This window comes from Zootoca vivipara, chromosome 1 (genome assembly GCF_963506605.1).
Source record: "Zootoca vivipara chromosome 1, rZooViv1.1, whole genome shotgun sequence".
NCBI lineage: Eukaryota > Metazoa > Chordata > Lepidosauria > Squamata > Lacertidae > Zootoca > Zootoca vivipara.
In genome coordinates, this window is record NC_083276.1 from 110,600,535 (window position 1) to 110,623,914 (window position 23,380).

The window sequence follows — 23,380 nt, forward strand, 5'->3', positions numbered from 1 at the left end:
GGCACAACGTCCACAAGTATACCTGGAGATTAGCTGAAGCTCTGATCAGCAACAATTATTTATGAAATATATAATGGAGTACAAGCTCTTCCAGTCCCCCCCCCCTTCCTATCAGTGACAAAGCATGGGAACAAGCTGCAGCAGACAAATAAGACCAGCTTCCAGATCCAGCTTACTATCAGAACTGCTTGTGTGATATTGCCAACGCATTTGGACATTTATTGATTGTGAATATTATGCAGCAAACATCACCTTACATTGTGCTATTCAAATCGAGCTATGGCATGCACAAAGCTGGACATCTCTAAAAAGACCGTTTCCCAACATCCCCTTTTCTCTTTCACAAATGTTATGTATGAGACACCCACTGTCAAATTAATTCAGGCTCTGCCCGTGAAACTTAAAAGCTACATCCACTATAATAAATAATATATGTCCAATAAAATATTTAAAGGCCAAAGTTGATATTTACATGAAAGCAGGCTGATTTGTGGAAACAGTGTTTTTCTCTCAACATTGTTCACTAAATTTTTCATGGGAGAATAATCAATGGAGACAAATATAGAGAGGCGTGAATAAAGAAGAGGGTAGGCAACCAATGAGCTTCTCAAAGGAACTCTAATAATGTGTTGGCTCGACTCCTCACATACAATCGTCGTGAAACAGACTCTATAATTCAAGAGGAATTATAAACTCAACATTTCAAGGCTGCCTTAAATGCCAAGAAGGTCCGCATACAATCGTGACAAAAACAAAGCGATTAAGAAAATAAAAATCCTAACAGAAGATCAAGACTTCAGATAAATAATCAAGAAGCCAAGGGCTTTCCCCCAACAATCATTTCTTTTCCACACAATGAAGACATAATGGCTGCTCATTTGTTCTGGCAGAATCAGTCTTGGTCCATCAACGTAGCATAGCACCTCAGTTGTGGAAGGCTGGAGGAACAGGGGTGTGGGGAGGGGTACAGGGGTGAGGAACCTGGGGTCCTACAGCTGTGATTGAACTCCTACTCCAACCAGCTGCAGCCAGCATGGCCAATGATCAAGGGTGATAGGACATTCAAGTCCCAACAACATCTGGAGAGCCACAGGTTAACCACCCCTAGCGTAGTAGATAATGTCAGACTTTTGATCAGAGATCTGGGTTGTGCGGCAATGGGCCCTTTCTCTCAGGATTAAGAGAATAAAATGGGCATATGTTCTAAACTCCTTGCAAGAACAGCTGCCCACAAATGCAAGATTAATATTATTCACAGATATAGCACTGCCCCTGCAGCACTTTTTTCCTGATCCTACGCACTACATTGCCACATGGGTTAAAAGAACCCTGAGGACCTTCTTGGCAGGAATCCACAAATGCCATTGCTATTGGCAACCAGGATTCTCTTCCTGGTAACAGCTTTGTGGACAAGCATAAGACAAGAAACTCCTGAATTAGTCACATAACACAGAACTCACATTGGGTGGGGTGGGGTGGGGAGAGGAGCTCTCACTTTGCAGGAGACAGACTCCCTGCCCCAAGTCCAGGCTGCGAGACACATTTTAAATGCAAACAGCAGTCTGTTGCAAATTCATGTTGATTCTCCCTGTACATCAGTGCAGAATTTTCCCATTCCTCTGCCCTTGGCTGAAGTCCTGGTCCAGTACCTTGACTACTGCAGTCTTCTACCTTGGTCTTCCCATCACAGGCTTCTCACATCTACCCAAAATTCCAAAACTCCCCTGACAACATTTTCCTACACTGACTCCACAAGGCACCCCTTCCTCAAATTCTATTGCTCGGCTTCCAGCATGGACTCCATGCCCTTACCTTTAAAGGTTACCATGGACTTACCCACTCTGGTTTTGGGTTTTATTCCTGTTACATACCTGTTCAATCATTATTATTATTTTTTAAAAAAAACAATTTTACTTCCACCCCCCATTTCCATCCTCAGCTGCCTAAAGGTATCTTGCTTGCTAATAGGGCTTCAACCATCCTCCCTCATTGCCTTCTATGCTAAAAGTTTCTGCTTGAATATTTATGCAATGCCACCTTTAACTCTTCACTTCCCAAAACCCACCGTGTTTTGCAACCTTTGGTTTCAAATCAGCTGTAACTAAAGTTAGGTACTGTATGTATAACACCATTTGCTCGTGTTCAGCTCTTCCTACCTTTGTCTCTCCCTTCCCACCCACCTGTCTTATTTTAGAATGTGAGCTCCTTGCTGGCAGAAATAGGTCTGATGTTTTGTTTATAAAAATTATGCAATGCATAATGCATAACCCCAAAATAATAAAATTAGGGTGGAGACACAAGGGTGTGCGATCTTGTTAAATTCTAGGTGGGAATTCTAGGCAAGGGGGAATTATTCCCCAAGTATCCTAACTGGCATAACTACTTTTGATACAATTCTAAAGTGCAATCATTCCATGGGCAGATGAATGATGTTTTGGTTACGACAGAAGATTAATCCTGAGAACAAAGGACGAAAATGAAAGGACAAGACTGGGACATCAATTCAGAAACATAAAGCTCTGCCGTAGGAATAATTTCTTTAGCCCAGAAGAGCATTTTCTGTTACCTTAAATGACTTCACATTTCTGGTGCAAGCGATTTATAGTATTTCATTAATTCTAGTGGTAACAGAACTGTAGTGTGCAAGGTTTGGTATTAGAATACGTGAAATATCTGGAAAGAAAATTTAGCGGAACATGAAATGCACGTTTTAAAGAGATATAGGCAATGCAATTCTATTTTGTCTAATCAGAAGGAAATTCCACTGACTGCAGTGAAACTTACGTGCCAAAAGTGTGCCCAAGATTGCAGCTTTAACTTATTTACTCTCTTATATGCTGGCAGTATAAGTGTATTCTTAGTTAAATAAATGGATGCCAACTTCAATACAGTGTATTAGTCAAGTTTGGCAATTTCAAAGTATTAGCACTGTTCACTTAATATGAGTATTATTAACATGTTAAAGCAGATCACTCTCTAGGCTAGGGGATTTTTTTTTTTAAAGCAAGCTAAATATTTCATAGTGCAGATTACCCTAGGAAAATTACCCTAATTTGAGTCGAAAATTTTTCAAAGGCGAAATTTCCCAGAAAACCCACACTCCTGCCTTGCTGCTTCCCAGCTATAGTATCTGAAATATATTTGAAGACAGTTCCCATGAACACTTTCCAGCAGACATAAAATGTCCCAGCCAGGCCAAGCTTATGCAGATGCATTGTTTGTATATACTGGCTTTTTTAATATCATGATTGTGCATGCTGCTGTCATCGTTTGCTTCACCACAGTCCCATTCCCCCCCCCCCAGTCTGCCATGATCATGCTAATCCCAGGGGTCACAAACACTGTGCAGCACCCACAAAAAGCCTATTGTTTACACAAAAGGTGACTCCTGCTTGGCCAACAATGTAGCAGAAGTCCTGTAGATGTCCAAGGTACTGGAATGGGGGTCTCTGGGGAGTGAGGATAATAAATAATAACAATAACAACAACCATATTATACCCCGCCCATCTGGCCGGGTTTCCCCAGTCCTTAGTATAGTGTCAAGGTTTCAACAATGCGACTAGAGGATGCCAGCTCAGAATCCAAAATAATGTGTCATACGATGGTTCAACAGGTAGACAGACGTAGAACCTTAGGTCCAATAAAAGTATTAATAGTAACCGAAATCCCCAGAGAAATGTGTTCAGTTGGGTTGTGTGCCGACTCTGTGTGTACTCCAACTTATGAGGCGAACTGGGGTGATGGTGGGAAGGTTCTCATGCCTCAAGTGTCAAATCTTGTTGTTAACAAGGCATCTAGAGACAGATCACAGACTTTCTAATCTTCTGCGTGCCCCCAAAGAGGGCACTTTTCCTTAGAAAATACTTTCCCACATAAAAGCAGATGGGCAGCAGGAACCCCTGTTTGGAAATATGTGGACACAACACTACACCAGCTAGTTTTCCAGGTCACAGCAGTTCATCTTGGCAGTGATAACATAGCTGATGACACTGCTGTTATATCTGTCAAAGACAGCTGAACTTGTGAAAATACTGTCATTTAATAATGTCCCATTGCAATACATAGAAGGAAAGGGAGCGCTCATGCTCAGCCTCGAAATGTGCCGTATCAGCCTTCCCCAGTCCGGTCCCTCTCCAGATGTTTTGGATGAAGATGCTCATAATCCCTGAGCCACGCTGGGTGGGACTGATGGGAGTTGGAGTCCAAAACATCTAGAGGGCACCTCCTTGCCACATCCTCCCATATTGAGGTCTGCATGCTTTTGCAATTAGTTTGGGTTTGTGAAGAAGAAGAAGAAGAAGAAGTATTGTGTATTTCGGGGGCAGTGTTAGAAACTGGGATAGAAAAGCTAGGAGCCAAATGGCTCCCGGGACCCTCAGGATCTCTTCCAACTTTACAATTCTGTGATTCTATGATATGATTCTGTTGCTGTGATTTTAAATAATCTCAAGAGCATCATTTTGTCCATCCTGAGCCTGGAACCAACATGTTTAAGTAAAAAAAACCACAAGTCATAATACAATTTAGGAGGTGTGTAAACAAAGCACAACCGCTACAAAGACCTTTTAAAAACCACTGTTTGTGGTCCATGGTCATGTATTTGGCATCCAAATGCGATTATCATGAGTAAACATGTTTGCTCCCCTCCCAGGGGCGTACCCAGGATCAAAACTAGGGGGGGGCAAGGGGCGGGGCCAAGGCACGGGAGGGGAGGGGCCACAAAGTGGGAATGTGGGCGGGGCTACAGAGCCCAGGTGAAATCAAAATAAACCTGAAGCGACGGCGGCGAAGGGGAGAAAACCAGCGGCCGCCTAGAGGAGAAGAGGGAAGTCTGGGGGTGGGCGGGGGGGGGGGAGAGAAGGGAACCAGGCTTGGATCGGGGCCTCCGCGGAGGTCTGGAGCAAAGCCCCGGCCTCCGCGAAGCTATCCGAGGCTCCGTTGCTGCAGCGGTCTCAGGCGCTGAACGACTCCCGACGTTCGGGAGACCTTTGAGCACAGCCGCGCTGTGCGCATGCGCCCTGCACGGCGGCCGCCGGAGTCCACAGCCGCGCTGTGCGCATGCGCCCCGCTTTGCGCATGCGCAAAGGTCTCCCGAACGTCGGGAGCGTCAGCCCTTGCCCCCTCCCACACAGCGCGGCTGTGTGGACTCCGCACGGCTCGGGCGCAAGAGACTGCTGCGGGCGCCGAACTCGCGCTCCGCTGGGCTGTCCTCCGCCTCTGCCCACCAGCCCCGCCGGCAGCGCCACTCTTGCCCGCAGCTGCCCGACCGGCCCTGCCTCTAGAGTAGGGCAGCGGCCCCTCCCTGCCCCGCGGTGGGTACGCCCTTGTCCCCTCCTCTTATTTTAGCCACATTTTCAAGAGGTTTACAACACCCCAGCGTTAAAAGCAACCATTATTTTGCTCAAGCTCAATGTAACTTAAACTGCTCTGTTTATTCTCCATGGAATAAAAAGGGAAACATTTTGGAGCCGAAGCATCTTAACTGTAATCGTTTAGTCATATGATTATATGTTTCACAGGAACACCAGCTTCCTTAAGCACTTAAAGAAAGTGCCATGGCTTCATTATGTAACAAGCATCTTGTTGAACCTGCAGCTATGGACCTCCAGTTGTCCTTGGACTACAACTCCTATCATCCCTTCCCACTGGAAATGCTGGCTAAGGCTGATGGGAGCTGGAGTCCAACAGAATATGGAGGGCCCTCAGTTAGCCATCCCTGCTCTGAGGAGTTATGGCTCTATTTAAGGCTTAAATAACAAGCATCTGAAGGAAGTCCAAATCTACAGGCATCTTAGTTACAAACAAGGTTTTCTCAACAAAGCTTTAATCACCAATTGCTATGGTAGGAGCATTTGCAATGCAAGGCTGATTCGAGAAACAAGCGAGGAACACCACTATTCTGCATACGCTACTGCCAGGAGGGGAGGGAAATGACACATTTTCTTGCTCAGCAGAGTATTCTGAAAAACAAGTGAGCTCATAGATTTTGCCAGTCATTGAAGACGTTTTAACATACACTAGCCATTTCACGCCAGCACAAATTGACTGAGCTAGGCTTATCAAACAGTATTACCTTGCAAGCTAAAGACTAAGCTAGCACATCCTTTTGGATCTTGACCTATTTCCCTTAACAACAACAACAACAACACTGCTGTATCCAAAGAGTAAAAAAGAAGGGAGAGAAAGCCAACAAGAGGGAAGGGAGAGAAGAAGAATTCTGATTAGAAAATAAAAAATACCATTATTTGGCATTAGAAAACGCAGACAGAAACATCAGCAGCCAGTGTTTCGTTTTTTGCAAATTAGATCACCAATGATGTATCACAAATCACCAGATGTGCAACTTCCTTGTTGGATGTGTCATACTCTGCACATATATTTGAACTCACGCCGAGTAAGAGCACAAGATCCATTAAAACAAAAAAAACAAAAAAAATTATAAAACGGTGAATTCAAACTCCAACATTTCCCTCAATATACAATGTTCAGGTAAGAAAGCTCATTTTGAGCTGCAAGAAATTCCAAGACACTTTCATCTCCCTTCTAGTTAACCAACGTATCTCCATCTTTTTTATTATTATTTAAAGGAGTCTTCCGTGAGTAATACAAAATATTTCCCTTTCTGCGGATAGAAGGGGATGGTTGAAGGAATATCACGTCACAATACACCAATAGAGCTGCTTTCAATATCAGCTTTAAAGTACAGCATAGCAGCAGCTGCTCCAGGTCACCTATTAAATCCCCACAGAGGGAAAGGAACAGCAACAGAGGGCTAATTCACATCCCCAAGAGGCAAGGAAACTGCTTCATTAAACACACAGTGCCAAGACCCCCCCCTCCTCAGCAACACTATCCACAAATAACAAGCAGCACATGCATGGTCTAGGCCAGGGCCAGTCTTCTGGGAAGAGGAAGGGAGACTGCGGGATTTAAAGGGGAAGCAGAGGCAAAAGGACCAGAGAGAAATTAGGGAGTCCTCCCAAGTGATGAAGGCAGAGGGGAGCCTTGGTGCCAGTGTATAGGTGCAGCTTTAGAAAGGGGAGGAGATGATGCAACCCATGGATGGGGCAAACAAGGCAATATGATGAAATTAATGGTGTGAATAAAGAAATAGATTGCATTATGGGGGGAGAAGCTTGAGGCAATATTGGGAGGGGAGAGGGCTTGTACATTAGATGCACCCCATTCAGTGCTGTAACTGGGGTGGGGGGTGTGGAGAGCTGGGGGGGTTGCCCCAGGTGAAGCCTCCAAAGGGGAGCCATTGAAGCTCCCAACCTGGGGGAGGGGTGCGTGCCAAACTGGGTCTTTGACCCGAGTGAAATAAAGCCTAGTTTCACCCCTGCTCCCACTGAAACTGCACCCTCCTGTTCCTGGGGGAGAACACACCTTCCTGTTCTTTCTATGTAGCCTTTTTTAAAAACAAATAAATATCGCACTTCCAGTTTAAGTAAATACATTTTACCATCCTGAATACCGCACTCATCCATCTGCATGGAAGAAAAGAGACGGGTATAGTGGCAAAAGTGAAAAACGTCGGGGGGGGGGGGAAGAGAGAGATGGATGGTCTGGGCTTGCCATGTAAACTCTGCGAGAAAGCAAGGAGGCCGTCTATAAAACTGGGCAACCTCTCCAAGCAACTCGCCAGCCTCTCCAGAGAAGCCGCGCTGTTCAGGCAAACCCCACACAAAACAAAACAAAACAATCCGATGCGACATTCCCTCCCCAGATCTTAAAACAGGGGTGATGCTGTAGCAAGCTAGCGAGGGCAGGTCTACTACCGCAAGCCCAGGGAAAGTGTGTGCATGCATTGCAACCGGGGGGGGGGCCGCAGGAAAAGGTTGAAACGCGAGGGAAAGAAATGGGGTGCGACGCAATACGGGAAAAAATGTGGGTGTTACAGAGGGGGAGGTTTTTTTTTCCCCAAGCGGGAGCCTCTGGGTGCAAATGCTCGCATGTTGCGCGGTCAGAGTGCGGGGAGACGTACCTGGAGGAGCAGCCGCGGAGGAAGATGCCTCCGCCAGGGCGGCTCGCTGCGGCTGCTGCTGCTTCGGAGGGCGCCTGGCGAGGTCGGCGGCGCCGGCGGAGGCTGCGGAGCCCGGGCGGCCCTTCAGCAGCAGCATAAGCAGAAACACCAGTCCCCGGAGCGGCGAGCTCCCGCGAATGCCCGGCATGGCGACCACCAGCCAGCGGGCAGCGGAGGCATATTGCGGACCGAGGGAGGGCGGCCAGAAAGGGAAGGAGCGAGGACGCCCGGGCCGGCAGCAGCTGAGCCGCTCGTGGCCACAGGGTCTCCCGCTCTCTGCCGGTCCCCCCCAGGCGCGCGCACACTCCCGCCCGCGCTGGGACAGGAGGCGGCCCCCTCACGCCCACGTGACGGCGAGGAGGAGGAGGAGGAGGAGGAGGAAGGCGAGGCGGCCGTCTACTAGGCGCCTCTGCCCGCCGCCTGCTCGCTCACTCTCCTGGGCTTCACTTTGGAGAGCAGGCGCCCAGTCCGCCCAAGCACGGGTCCCCTTATATCCCTGCCCCACCCCACAGGGGCACCACCGAGCCTCCTTCATAACCGGGGGCTCTGCTGCCGTGTTTCTGCCTCCCTCCCAAGCTGCAAGGGGCCTTGCGGCTCTCCCTAGAGCAGGCATCCCTAAACTCTGCCCTCCATGTTTTGGGACTACAATTCCCATCATCCCTGACCACTGGTCCGGTTAGCTAGGGATGATGGAAGTTGCAGCCCCAAAACATCTGGAGTTTGGGGGTGCCTGCCTTAGACGCAGCCCTCCCTCCCAGAGGTGTGGCATCTCGGTGACTGGACAGGGGTAGCAGGTGTTGGCGTCTTCTTCCCCCTAGCAGCAGGGCTTGCTCCTCAAAGGTGCTCCCCAAACCTGGGTCTCCAGGGTGGTTGGTTTGTGGGGTTTTTTTGGGGGGGGGGGGACTACAATGCCCATCGTCCATGACCGCTGACTTTGCCAGCTCGGGATGATGGGAGTTGTAGTCCCCAAACAGCAGGAGACCCAAGTTTGGGAAACGCTGCCTGGTGTATCTCTTTAACACCCCCCACCCTTTCTCACGCACATAACACACACGTCTCATGTCACCTTCAAGGTGTATGTGTTTGCTGAGGACCTCCATGGGCTACAGGGGTAGGGAATCCTTTCCAAGCCAAGGTGCACATCCTGCTGGACAACATTCGAGGACCCAATGCAGGCAATGGTCAATGAACAAAACTGGGCGGAGCATCAAGCATAAGGGCTTCTTTACATGCCTCTCTCTGTCCTTCATCCAAGTAAGCCCAAAGCAGCAGAGATGAAAAACATACCCAGGCAAAAAATTCTCAAGGAAGCTGTGGAATAGGGTCAATGAGGGCTGGAGCTGGGGAGGGGGTGCCATGTAAGGTCAAAAAGCTGGACTTGGAGAGGAGGGCTGCCTTTCAACCCCAGACCTGAGATGTACATTAAGCGTTATCCTTAATGCAATGCGCTCTACGTGGGGCTACCTTTGAAGGTGACTCGGAAACTACAACTAATCCAGAATGCGGCAGCTAGACTGGTGACTGGGAGCGGCCGCCGAGACCACATAACACCGGTCTTGAAAGATCTACATTGGCTCCCAGTACGTTTCTGAGCACAATTCAAAGTGTTGGTGCTGATCTTTAAAGCCCTAAATGGCCTGGGTCCAGTATACCTGAAGGAGCGTCTCCACCTCCATCATTCTGCCCGGACACTGAAGTCCAGCACCGAGGGCCTTCTGGCGGTTCCCTCGTTGCGAGAAGCCAAGTTGCAGGGAACTAGGCAGAGGGCCTTCTCGGTGGTGGCGCCTGCCCTGTGGAACGCCCTCCCAACAGATGTCAAAAAGGAAAACAACTACCAGACTTTTAGAAGACATCTGAAGGTAGCCCTGTTCAGGGAGGCTTTTAATGTTTAATAGATTATTGTGTTTTATTCTTCTGTTGGAAGCCGCCCAGAGTGGCTGAGGAGACCCGGCCAGATGGGCGGGGTATAAATAATAAATTATTATTATTATTATTATTATTGCATCTGACAAAGTCAATTCTTGTTCACAATAACGTCGTGTTATTTGACAGAAATTTGACAGGTGAAGCCGTTCCTATTCTAGAGATGGAATCATTAGCATGGAGTGATAGGGAAAGGTTACATTTCCTTGACCATCAAACAAGTGCTTACTTGTGAGTGAATGCTCTGGCCTGCTTGCTTGTTTGTTGCAATCAACCAGAACACGGGTATTGTTGTAGGTAGTTCAGTAAGTGATGATTTAGCTGCAGTTGCATTTTGTGGTCAAGGCTAATCAAATGGCTGGAGATTCACTTGATGAAAATTCCCAGGGCACCTAGTTCCACTTGACAACTATTGTTTTGCAATAGAAAAATATAGGGGGAAACTGAGAAGAGCCATGCAGATGGGCCTGACTATGGGATGTGCTATTCACACACGTACTCCCCACCAGCATTGGGATTACACTGCCAGTGCTTATGTCAAGGAAACTTGAGAAAGATAATCTTACCCTGTTAAGTAATTCTTAAACTGATCCATGGCCTACTGGTGAATGACAGAAGCAATAGAGAGGAATGCTACAGAGATGGAGGCTTCTTTGAAGTGTCAGTTGCAGCCATGAAACGGTAACGAAAGCTGAATTTAAATGGCTTCCTTTGCTCTCAAATATAGCACTGGGGTGAGGGGAAAGGGGACGGCTACACAAGGTCCAGTTCACAGATACTCAGATCCAGGTATGATTCCTGTGTCATGGTCGGTCATCCAGCGGAAGGAGTGAGAAGTGCGCCTCCATACGGCAACTGTGCTGGAGTTATTTACCATGCAAGTTGCCTGAGATAGCTGTGCCTTGACTGCAAAATGCCTGCGTCAATGGGGACACGTGCAAACCTAGCACCAATCTGATTTCTAGTCCCGCAGTTCCTTCCCCTTCCTCCCCCCTGGTGTTTGTTGTAGGAGGAGGAAGTGAGTTTTAATTCAGATGCTTTTCAAACAACCACTGCACATAGCAGCTGTAATAAAGGTAAAGGTAAAGGGGCCCCTGACCATCAGGTCCAGTCGTGTCCGACTCTGGGGTTGCGGTGCTCATCTCGCTCTATAGGCCGAGGGAGCCGGCGTTTGTCCGCAGACAGCTTCCGGGTCATGTGGCCAGCATGACAAAGCTGCTTCTGGCGAACCAGAGCAGCGCACGGAAACGCCGTTTACCTTCCCACCGGAGCGGTCTTTATTTATCTACTTGCACTTTGATGTGCTTTCGAACTGCTAGGTGGGCAGGAGTTGGGACCAAGCAACGGGAGCTCACCCCATTGCAGGGATTTGAACCGCCAACCTTCTGATCAGCAAGCCCTAGACTCTGTGGTTTAACCCACAGCGCCACCTGGGTCCCATAAAATTCACAAATAACAAGCAAATTTGGGCCTGCCATACAACAGACGGGAAGCACTGCTGAGAGAGTGCAATTGTCTGCTAAAAAGCATGCTCATCCCAAACGATGCTGAAGGAATGTTAGTTCAGTATCATTACTATTGTAGGGAGTTGTGACAATGGACAGCAACACACCTAACACCAATCAAGAGCAAGACAGTGGTCAATATCTGAGTGTTTAGTAGGTCTATACCAGAATCTACTTGACAACTATGGACTGATGGCATGAGCACTTGGGTTTGTTCAATCCTTTTTGTTTAGCACTTAGAGGTTTAGGATGCTCTGGGCATAAGGCTGAGTCCTTTTAACCATCTGGCTGTCAGCCACTAATGGCCCTATCACCCAGGCATTTGCAGCTGAAGTATTTTGAGTACAGTAATGTGTCCCCCACCCAATCTCATTCTCAGAGCTTCTCAAAATGCAGCTTTAAGGAGGCAGCAAAATTCTCCCTCAAAGCAAGCAGTGTTATTTTAAGCCCTGAAGCAGACAGAAAAGGAAGATATAACATAACAGTTTTAGGACAAAAGGATTTGGAGGGGGGGAAATGAAAATGTGCGCGCACAGCCTAGAGATTCGCACATTGGCATGATCCTGACAATCAGTGAGCTAAGCTGACCCTATTTCCCAACCTAAGAAAATTCGCTACTGCATTTGTAAAAGTAAATGAAGCCAGTGCAGGAGAGAAATCCTGCCACACGATCCCTTCGGCACTGCTCCATAAACTAATTAGAAGATAGGTGAAATGATGTGATGGTCAAAAGTAAGTACTGTACTACTGTATTCGGTAGGATTCAGTCTTAAGCAAGGGTGTACACTGTACAGGGTTGGAGGATGGCTCAGTCAGTAAAGGTAAAGGGACCTCCAACCATTAGGTCCAGTGGTGACTGACTCTGGGGTTGCGGCGCTCATCTGGCTCATTGGCTGAGGGAGCCGGCATACAGCTTCCAGGTCATGTGGCCAGCATGACTAAGCCGCTTCTGGCGAACCAGAGCAGCACACAGAAACGCTGTTTACTTTCCCTCCAGAGCGGTACCTATTTATCTACTTGCACTTTGACAAGCTTTCGAACTGCTAGGTTGGCAGGAGCAGGGACTGAACAACGGGAGCTCACCCCGCCGCGGGGATTCGAACCGCCGACCTTCTGTTCTGTTCTGTTTAACCCACAGCGCCACCCATGTCCCTTCAGTCAGTATAGCATGAGGCTTAATCTCAGGGTCGTGGTTGGGCAAAAGATTCCTGCACTGCAGGGGGTTCGACTAGATTACTCTTGTGGTCCCTTCCAACTCTACAATTCTATGATTTTAAGTCTTCTTTGGCCAAGGAAGTTTTCACTGAAGAAGAGAGGCTCCAACCTTTTCCTTGCCCTAGCCTAGCAGATATTTGGTTAAACAACTGAGTTACTTACCTTCCAGCAGAAAAGGCTGAAGGATTTCATGGTGAAACAATACCTGTGAAATTGTAAATCTTGTCTCCTTTCCCCTTACTATAATCAAAAGGCTGCTGACTCCTGATGTCCTGAGCAAACGGGCAACTGGGAATGTGCTGAAAAAAAGGGCACCAGGACAGCTCCTAGCCAAGGAACTGGTGCAAAACTGATACAGACAGGCTTGGTTTAAGTGGGGGACGGACGGACTGTGCTTCTGAAGGAAGGGACTTTACTTGCCTACAATGCTGCTGAGTTAATGACAAAGCAGACAGAGACTGACTATAAAGAGGTCAGCCAGGATTTTGTACAAGATCTTGGGACCCCTAAAGTGTGGGGCCTTGGGGTCGTTGCCTGGTTTGTCACTGCCCCCCACATACAGATCCTACCAACCAACCAAAGTGTTGGTAAGCTTAAAGGTAAAGTTAAAGGGGCCCCTGACCATCAGGTCCAGTCGTGGCCGACTGGGGTTGCGGCGCTCATCTTGCTCTATAGGCCGAGGGAGCCAGCGTTTGTCCGCAGACAGCTTCCGGGTCATGTGGCCAGCATGACAAAGCTGCTTCTGGCGAACCAGAGCAGCACATGGAAACGCTGTTTACCTTCCCGCCGGAGTGGTCCCTATTTATCTACTTGTACTTTGATGTGCTTTCGAACTGCTAGATGGGCAGGAGCTGGGACCGAGCAACGGGAGCTCACCCCGTTGCAGGGATTCGAACCGCCAACCTTCTGATCAGCAAGCCCTAGACTCTGTGGTTTAACCCACAGCGCCACCTGGGTCTCTCGTTGGTAAGCTTACTTCAGCCAATTCCCTGCAACTTCATATTCTTACATAATGTTCTCTTTGCATGCCTTATTAGAACTGGTCCGTTGTAATGTTCAGTGTCTATAGGCCTGCACAGTGAGCATTCTTTTCCCCAACCACTTAACTAACACCCATGCACCAGTTTGACTAGCTTTTGCTACATTAATGTAATGCATTAGTCCTGGGCAGTCCCAGCTAGTTTTATATTAGGAGGAAATGCAAAGCAATTTTGCGAATGTGAAGTTGTACATATCCTGATATTTGTGTTTTGCAAATAAATCCAAAGGACAGAGTGAAATAAGTATTTTATTCATCAATGAAGAAAGAAACATTAGTTATCCTACTATTTACATTAAAGATTTCTTCGATTGATTTATGCGAACAATTAAAAAATATATCTGACTTTCTTTTCCAAGTGTTTTAACATCAGTGGATTTGTGGATTAAGGGATGGGCAATGTATCTCCTATAGGCTATCTTTACACCTGTTGTGAGTGACAACAATGACTTGTTTTATTTGTTTTCAACATTTAAAATACTATTAATTCACAGAACTTTTATAAGGCTTAAAGTGTAAGTGCTGGTGGATTTTATTTATTGCTTTTCTAAATGCATTTTTTAAAAAAATTCCTGAGCATTAACAGTGTGACCATCCTGTTCATGCACAGTCAAACCCAGTTACACACCTGATGTTTCAATGTATTGTTATTTTTTTAAGGAAACATATACTCTTATTTCTAAAAGAAATAAAGTCTAAAGTGCATTGAAGACTTCAGCCAAATAAATACACAGAAAATATTTTAGGATGCATCTACAACAGCACCTACAGTTCCCAGGATTCTTTGGGGGAAGGAATGACAGTGAAATTGGAGTAACAGATGCAGGTTTATGGAATAACATATATTATTTCAGCCTATAACCTATGGAATCACACATAGTAAATTAAAGTGGGTTGTGAGACACCTGGAAAGAAATGTTTGGGTGAGATGTTTAGATAAACAGACTGATGGGTTGAATAGCACAGCAGCGTCCTGAGACAAGAGGGCACATCGTAACCAGAAATTCGTATTAGCAAAGTGCATTTATAATATAATTAAGAAAAGGTCTCAATTGTGTGGTAGTTACGCTGCCAATCATTGGTTTGTTTAGAAAATGACGCACGTGTTTCATAAACAATAAATCACTACATATATATATAAAAATTAGGAAATGGTGAAATAAAAGACACATTCTAAACACCAAGACCAAAAACTTAGGCTGGAATTCAAAGATTTATCTTAGACCTGCTGAAAGTCTTGTGCTCACCCCATTGGGATGTTTTACTTTTATTTTTGCATAACACCCCCCCCCCCGAGAGATAATAAATTGCTTTTGTCTTTCCTTTGTCATATTAGCCAGATGTTGCAGACAACTCAGTCTCCTATCCCCAGTTTCCTGTAATGTCTAGGCCAAAGATGGAGAACCCATGGCCCTCCAGATGTTGTGGGTCTCCAAGCAACATAGCTCCAGCATAGCTAATGGTCATGGGTGATTTGAGTTGCAGTCCAACAACATCTGGAGTGCTATAGGTGCCCCACCTGTGGTATAGAAACACATTACAGTGATGTGACATAATTGCACTGTGTTGTGCCTCACCTAATTCATTGTTGGCCAGCTGGGGCAAAGCAGAGCACAGTACAATAATATAATACCATGTGTGTCTTCACACATTGCAAGGAAGCTCTGGCAATGCTGTTCTTATAATGCCTAGTTAATCCCTGAGTTTGAAAACTCAGATGTGCAGCATGAAGGACTGTCTAAAGAAACAAACAAACTAAGCACCCATAGTCTCTCACTGGTTACTATTAGTGTTAAGTAAAATGTGTGTTACTGTTTTTAATGGTGGGTTAATTTATGTTGAATTGACATGGAACATTATTGTAAGGTCAGTGTATTTAGAGGAATAAATGTTTCACACAATAGTTGCACTGTACTATTAGCTCAGTAACAGTACAGTCATTATTTTACTTGCAGAAGTTATAAATAAGAGTTTGCAACTAGCAAACTTTGCTAACATACATGGTGTGTCGCCCAATGTGGGCAATCACATTTCTAGAGAATTATATAGACAAGGAGGCTGCAAACCTAAGTATTCTTACCAGTGAATATGTTCTGCTGAAAGCAATGGATCTTACTTCTGATTAATCCTGTGGGTGATCATAATACTATCTAGAGCAGTTACATAGTCACTGAGGTTGCACACCTAAGGAGTATTATTAGTGCACAGGTTATACTAAAAGCAACGGGGGTTAGCTATGAGTAAACCTACTTAAACCTGCAAGGTCAGTTTAGTATATTTGCTCTCTGCCCTGCTGACTTCTGAGAGACAATATATGCTACATTCATCTCAGGCCAACATGTGTGTACCACATTTTATGCTCGTCTTGGGTTTGGCTTTGGTACTACAGTGGTACCTCTGGTTACGAACTTAATTCATTCCGGAGGTCCGTTCTTAACCTGAATCCGTTCTTAACCTGAGGTACCACTTTAGCTAATGGGGCCTCCCGCTGCCACCGCGCCATAATTTCTGTTCTCATTCTGAGGTAAAGTTCTTAAACCAAGGTACTACTTCCGGGTTAATGGAGTCTGTAACCCGAGGTGTTTGTAACCCGAGGTGTTTGTAACCTGAGGTACCACTGTAATTCTGTAGCAAGGAGACATAGGGAAAGGACAAATGGACGAGAGTGACTTTGAATCTGAAGTGTCTGCACCAATATAAAGTCTTCAGAGAGCCCATACGAGGCAATAAAGTACTTCCGCTCTAGGACCCTGGAATTCTTTATGCAACAAAACAAAACAAAACCCCTAAGTGGAATGAGTACATAAATGCATGTTCAACATCAGTGATGACTCGCATAACTATAAGAGATATTGTGAATGAAACAGAAAGCTGAGTTTTCTGCCCAGAAAGTGTTTTGGCTCCACCCCCCCAAACCTCTGCAAATATTTTCAACTGAGGCAGTTTATACATACTGAGTTAAGTTCACGCATGCTTGCTGAGTGTATTCTATTTGCACATGGATATTCCACTTCAACTTCACACACACAACATTCATAACATAAAATCGTTTGAATACTGCCTTTGAAATAGGCATCACAGGTCAAGCAGGACAGACAAGAGATTCCGTACGACCTCAAACTCATTTAAAATAAATAAATAAAATTGGATGTCCTGTGACATTATGTAACAAACCTGCAAATGTGAATGAATTTTAAGTGACTAGAGATATGTGCAACAGGGAGAGAATGCCCAGACAGAATTACAGCATCTGGTTTTTCCTTAGTGAGGCCTGTATATGTTGATAATTTGGCAAGGAATTAATTAAAACTGGTTATAAAAGATGAATTGCATTTGATTTTTTTTTTAAAAGAGAGCAGCGAACTCAGAAAAACATCATGCCCCATTCCTAGCCTGTTGATTCAGTTATAATAACATTACATTCTGTTAAATAATTCAATCAACTCAGTACCTCTCAGAATATGCCATGAAAATGAAGCAGTGATATACCAATATTAAAGCATAAACGCATTATGGACTGATAAGATAGCAGCCCTATCTGCAATAGAATGACAGTGTCTTATGAAGAATGGGTGGTTGGTTTCCGGAAGGGATTTTTATGAAGAGGTCACGCAGCTCTGTTGATAAGAGCATGAGACTCATAATCTCAGGGTCATGGGTTCAAGCCCCATGTTGGGCAAAAGATTCCTGCATTGCAGGGGGCTGGACTAGATAGCGCTTGTGGTCCCTTCCAGATCTACAATTCTATGATTTTATGGTTTGTTCTAATGCTGTGTATTATAACCTTGAAGGAAATATCATAGTATATAATATCATACTATTTAATACCACTTTGTATTTTTTTAAAAAGCGGTTGCCTATACATAGTTCATATGATTATTAGGGAGTCCTATATTAGTGACAGGTATACTATGGCAAGAAAGCACTGATGTTACAACATAGGTAAAGGTAAAGGTACCCCTGACCATTAGGTCCAGTCGCGGATGACTCTGTGGTTGCACGCTCATCTTGCTCTATAGGCCAAGAGAGCCGGCGTTTGTCCACAGACAGCTTCCGGGTCATGTAGCCAGCATGACTAAGCCACTTCTGGCGAACCAGACCAGCGCACGGAAGTGCCGTTTACCTTCCCGCTGGAGTGGTACCTATGTATCTACTTGCACTTTGATGTACTTTCGAACTGCTAGGTTGGCAGGAGCAGGGACCGAGCAACGGGAGCTCACCCCGTCGCGGGGATTTGAACTGCTGACCTTCTGATCGGCAAGCCCTAGGCTCAGTGGTTTAGACCACAGCATAATGCCTCTAAAATTATGAAACCTCTATCACACACCCCTAACACCGCACAGAACTGAAAAACCCAGTGCTACCTTTATGTCTTTAATTAATGCATTTTTGTCAGTTTCCTAAATCTTGTTGTTTTCAGATATTTAAATTTAAAGACTGCCAAAACTCCCAACACTGCTGGGTTGCAGCTGTTAGCTGTAGGAGGATAGGACTACATCTGCTTGTTCACTTAGGATGTTAAGCTGTGGATATTCAAATTTCTAGTTAATAATATAAATTGGCAGATTGCTAAACCACTTGGAAATTTATGCTTTTTTGTAATACAGGACACCAAGATGTGTCTATTCAACAATGAAGTTGATTTATAACTCACTCTGGGTTGCAATTCTGTGCACACTTACCCGAGAGTAAGCCCCACTGAACAGAATGGGACTTACTTCTGAATACACAAGCATAGGATTGTACTGTTAAGAAGGATACTTTCAGTAACAGCTATGTCTAGATACAGACCAATAGAACGACAAGGCCAGAAAAAATATTTATCTCTTATCTTAACCATATTTTCATCCAATTAAGCAGACTCAAGTGACAGGACATAACCATTTGGTTTTGGGTTTTTTTGGGAGGGGGTAGCGTTCTTTGTACATTTTGATGCATCGTCTTCTGCTGTGTACAAAATATATAATCTTCATGAAAAAATTATTAAGTATAAAATGCTTAATATATTTCATTTTGCCTACTTCTGTGACATTCTTTCCTTTAGAAATATTTACATACAGTACAAGTTCATTCATCTGAATGGTCTAGGAGGGGATATCCAAGAAAAAAGAGATTTGGATAAACAAGAGCACTATTTACAAAGTGTTGCAGTGTCATTGGCCCTTATGGAAGAACACACTGTGAATGTGGCAAAGCAAAACTATCCGGTAACTCAGGGTGGAAAGTGGAAACTGATACAATCTGTTGTGTTTTGCAGTTGCTGTTCGTGCTTATCAAACAATTGTCTCTTTCAGTATGGCGTTTGTATGGAAAGTGCTACTTTGAGCCCCATAGAAGCAATTGTCTTCTCTTTATTGTCTTAAGCCTAGTTCACATCCGCATGCTCATCACTTGATAACTTGCCTGTATGAAAGGGCCATCAGATCTGGCACCATGGCATAGATAGAGCTCTATTTTCCCAGTTGCTCCTAAGTTCACACATTCAGCTAATAGTCATCGAGTACAGTAATCAATATCCCCCCCAAAATCAAATGATGTGCATGCATGTGGTTCTCTAGGCCCAAGATAAACACTAAAACTTAAGTCCCTTTTTTGTTTTCCTCTCACAGAAAATAGAGATGATTTTAAAAATAAACCAGCAATTCAGAACCACATCGCTTTGATAAATCTACCTCATTTCCCAATTTTGGTAGTTCGGCTACATGGCACACAGTTGCTCTCATCGTCCGCATTTTTTTATTTCTGCAACTAGGCATATCCTTCCCATTAAATGTACTTACAATACCCCGTTTTAGGAAAAAGGTAGAAACACCTAAGACCAAACCTTACAATTCAGCTTCACATTTGCCTTCTTGTGTATTATCGCCTCAGTGGTCTCTCTTCTCCAGGAAATCTCTCCATCAGAGCTCTTGAATACCTGGCCAACTATCTCCACTGTGGTTTCAGCTTCCTCCCATAGATCAAATCCTGGCAATGATCCCAGAAAGAGTGAAGGTACAGTCAACATCCTTGGAAATCCCATTCACCGGAACTGCCCTTTAAGGCTCTTTCCTGCTTAACAACATGCATCCTGCGAGCTGTTCAGAATAAAATGCTTTTCCTCCATTACTCCACTGCTTTCCTCTATGACGATTAAAAAAACAAAACTTCCTGGCAAATGCAACCGTGAGGGGGTCCCACTTGAGACAACATGACATTGCCACTTGGCATCTTCACTGAGACACGTTCAGCACAGCATGACTGCTACCACCGCCTGTCAAATTACTTGTACAAACAGGATTCCTTCTTTACATATCTAAGGGTTTGATCTGTAAAGACCCAGAGCAAAGCCAAGATCTAGAGCGGGATGTGGCATTCTGAACTCTTTAGTTTTCCAACTTACGCTGCAGTTAAGAGCTGGAAATTGTGAGACACGTCTGATGAAGGCTTCTAGTGGGCTTGTAAGAGGTAACAATTCCAATTCATCTAAGCACCATTTGCTTCGCTCCCTCTATGTCCTCCTTTGCTCATCCTCCAACAGCCTAGTTTTGCTATAAATAATTCCATTTTGTTTCAAAACTTGCATTTTGAAAGCAGAAGTAAAATTATGCATAGTAAGGTCAAGCAGATACTCTTAATTATTTTTTTTATAATATATTGTGAATGAAGAATTTCTGTTTCCTTGTATAGGCTTTGAATTTTCTGAAGTGCGGAAAGGTTATGAAGGGCTAGAAAAGTTATCAGAAGTCTGGTGCACAAATCAATCATTTCCCAGAGTTTGGGTATATTAGTGTCTAGAAAAAAGGCTGATGATCTCTCATAAATATTAGGAAATATTAGGAAAAGGCTGATGATCTCTCATAAATATTAGGAAACCGAAATAAATCTTTTGCATCTATGAAGTGGACAGTACAGTTGTCCTCTATGGCGAACTCACTGAAAATCATGTAAGTGGAGCAGAACATTGTATGTTTTGTCGATTTAGATGTTTCTGGTTTGAAAATGTAGTGGCAAGTTAAGTACTTCTGAGGATTGGTGAGTACCGTGGAATGGTCCAACCCAGACAGTCTTCAATTAGTGTACACACAGTTCATTAAACGGATGTAGTAGCTGCAGGTCTGCAAACTCTCGTTAGCAGTTCAAGTTGTACCAATCAACACATTTTATGTCTTTAGCCTTCCGGAGCTGGATAAGCAAGGCTGCGGCACTAAAAATATGCTCATCAGTGCACATGTATTAGTCACGTATGTGAACAGGATTAAATAGGAGGGAGGCTAACATGTATTGCTCTCATTTTGCAGTTAACCTCTGACTACTGTAGATGCCAGAAGACACCTGCAATGCAATTCTAGACAGTCTGTCCCTCAAGGCGGAAAAAAATACACATTTTAAAAAAGGAAGGTGTGTTGACCATTCTGAACCTTTTGGTAAATGACACAGCTAAAACACTGCTTAGGCCTCCGATGTCCCTTCTCCATTTTCATGCGGTTGCAGCTGTTCCCTTTCTTGTTCTTCCTGAGGTGGCCGCACACGCTTGAAGAAGCCCACCTGCATTGTAGAGAGAAAAGAAGGTAATACAATGCATATTGGGAGCGACACAGGAAGTATCTCTGCCCATAAACACCCCATGGCTTCACTCATGGGGGTATCAAAATAGTTAAGGCATCCCCACAACAGGTAGACAAATGCAGCCTCCAATTTCAAAAACATTTTACCATGCGCACAGAATCCGCATACGTGCATGGGACTTTCACATGCCACGCTACTGTTGTTACACGCACAACATCCACATGCATAGCCCAGCACATCAACAGCGCTTTAAACATCTTATTTACTGCTGAACCTCTTGCCACCAGCAGAACTCAGCCAGGCCTTCTGCAATAACAGATCTTTAAACATCTGGACGTAGACCTTAAGCAGCCAAGTCATTGTTACTATTTTAAAACATTTAATTATTTCCCATGCAAGCTCCTGTTCTGTGAGGTTGGACTGAAAACTGGTATAACTAATACTCTAAATAAGCAAACCTGTAAAAGGGCTGGGGAGGGTCCATTTGAATCAACGAGAATCAGAGCTCTCACAGCCGACCGCTACAGAAATCTCAAAGGCTGTACAACATGTTTCCTTCGGTTCTTTTCCTTGTGTTTATCTGAAGCTGCAGCTAAATCGACAAACTCCCTGTTCTCCTACCTGTTTTGTGCTTTCATGTGATTGTACACGTGTACCTCTACAACCACGTTGAATGCCCCCAAAAGATTACTCATCTGATTTCTGTCTTTGGCTACTGGATTTCTGGCTTTGATTTCCAAATATTTATATGGAACACAAAAAGGAAGTCAATTTAGAGGAACTGGGGAACCTTCGGCCACCTTTAGGCTTGGTAGAGGTCCCAGATAGACTGTTTCCCCAATCCACAGCCTCTTGCCCCGCACCTGACATCAAATGTAGGGCATATACCGATGTTGCTGGGATGTGCCCCACTGAGAACTTTCTAACGCAGCCAATCAACAGGCTGGCAGAGGAAATAGGTCCATTTTAATTGAAACCAGACCTGTCTGCAAACAAAAAGGGCACATTCTTTGTGCCCATCAGCTGATCTCCTTTGCAGGTGTACTGCCAGTGCCCATCAGTGGATTTGTGGCCAGTGCCCATCTTTCAAAGTTTGTTTGTGGCAGAGGTAAGGATCTGGCCCACTGACTGGATCCAGTTCCCCACCCATGATTTAGAGGCTTCTTCCCCCTAGGTTGAACCTACTCAGAAATAAGTTCCACCAAGTTCAATGGGAGCTAATCACAGATGAGTATAGGAGTGCACTCTGAAAAGTACCATAGTACAATAAAATGAGCCAGGATAGCTCAGTAGGTTAGAGCGTGGTGCTGATAAGGCCAAGGTTGCAGGTTCGATCCCCATATGGGACAGCTGCATATTCCTGCATTGCAGGGGGTTGGACTAGATGATCCACAGGGTCCCTTCCAACTCTACAATTCTATGATTCATTAAAGACACCACTTACCCTGTACATTATAAAGACTAGAAGTGCCAGAAGTAATAATCCTGCTAAGACGGCTAGTATGATTACCCAGACTTGCACGGTCATGGGTGCTGGCTGAATACCCCACAGGATATTCGTGGTAACCTAAAGAGGAGGAGACAACAACATATTTTATAGAGAACCAATGTAGAGCGTTGGAGGGATATGCTTTGGAAATTCTTCATGATTCACTTGCATGTGGCACACCGGTGGGCAGAAACAAACACTGTTTAACGAAGGGAAGGAGCAAGGTTTTACTGGCCTATGTTTGTGTGTATGCTGTGATTTGGGAGGAGCAGAATCTGGCACTGCTTGCTGAATTGCTAGTAAGATAAAGGTAGGTTCTGGTCGGAAGGTGATCACATAGCTTCACTGGCTTGGATTTTGAGTTTGCACCCACTGATGGGAATATGCTTGAGTGGTATTCACTCACAGGACACTTGATGGCAGAAGTGGGAGAGGCAAGCTTAATCAGTACCCTCCTTTGCCCCGCAGCCCCTTGCACCCTCTGAAAATCTGCTGTGGAGGTTTGGAAGAATTTCAGAATTGTCTCCCTGCTCCTGGAGCAAAAGCCTTCCATGAACAGAAGTACAGTCATATCTTGGAAGTCAAACGGAATCTGTTCCGGAAGTCCGTTCGACTTCCAAAATGTTCGGAAACCAAA

General features: G+C 45.0%; 2 protein-coding genes across 2 annotated transcripts in view; both read right to left on the reverse strand.

Annotated features, from left to right (window-relative positions):
• Nucleotides 1–8,678, reverse strand: part of FAM171B (family with sequence similarity 171 member B) — a 30,318-nt gene extending 21,640 nt beyond the window's left edge. The window contains exon 1 of the mRNA XM_035133458.2: nucleotides 7,986–8,678. Within this exon, the coding sequence (XP_034989349.2) occupies nucleotides 7,986–8,172 (187 nt within the window). The 5' untranslated portion in view covers nucleotides 8,173–8,678. The remainder of the gene's footprint in view (nucleotides 1–7,985) is intronic.
• Nucleotides 8,679–13,937: 5,259 nt separating this feature from the next.
• The window catches only part of ITGAV (integrin subunit alpha V), a 70,726-nt gene continuing 61,283 nt past the window's right edge, over nucleotides 13,938–23,380 (reverse strand). The window contains exons 29-30 of the mRNA XM_035133482.2: nucleotides 22,699–22,821; nucleotides 13,938–21,233 (exon numbers count right to left, since the gene is read on the reverse strand). Coding sequence (XP_034989373.1) covers nucleotides 21,138–21,233; nucleotides 22,699–22,821 — 219 coding nt within the window. The 3' untranslated portion in view covers nucleotides 13,938–21,137. The remainder of the gene's footprint in view (nucleotides 21,234–22,698; nucleotides 22,822–23,380) is intronic.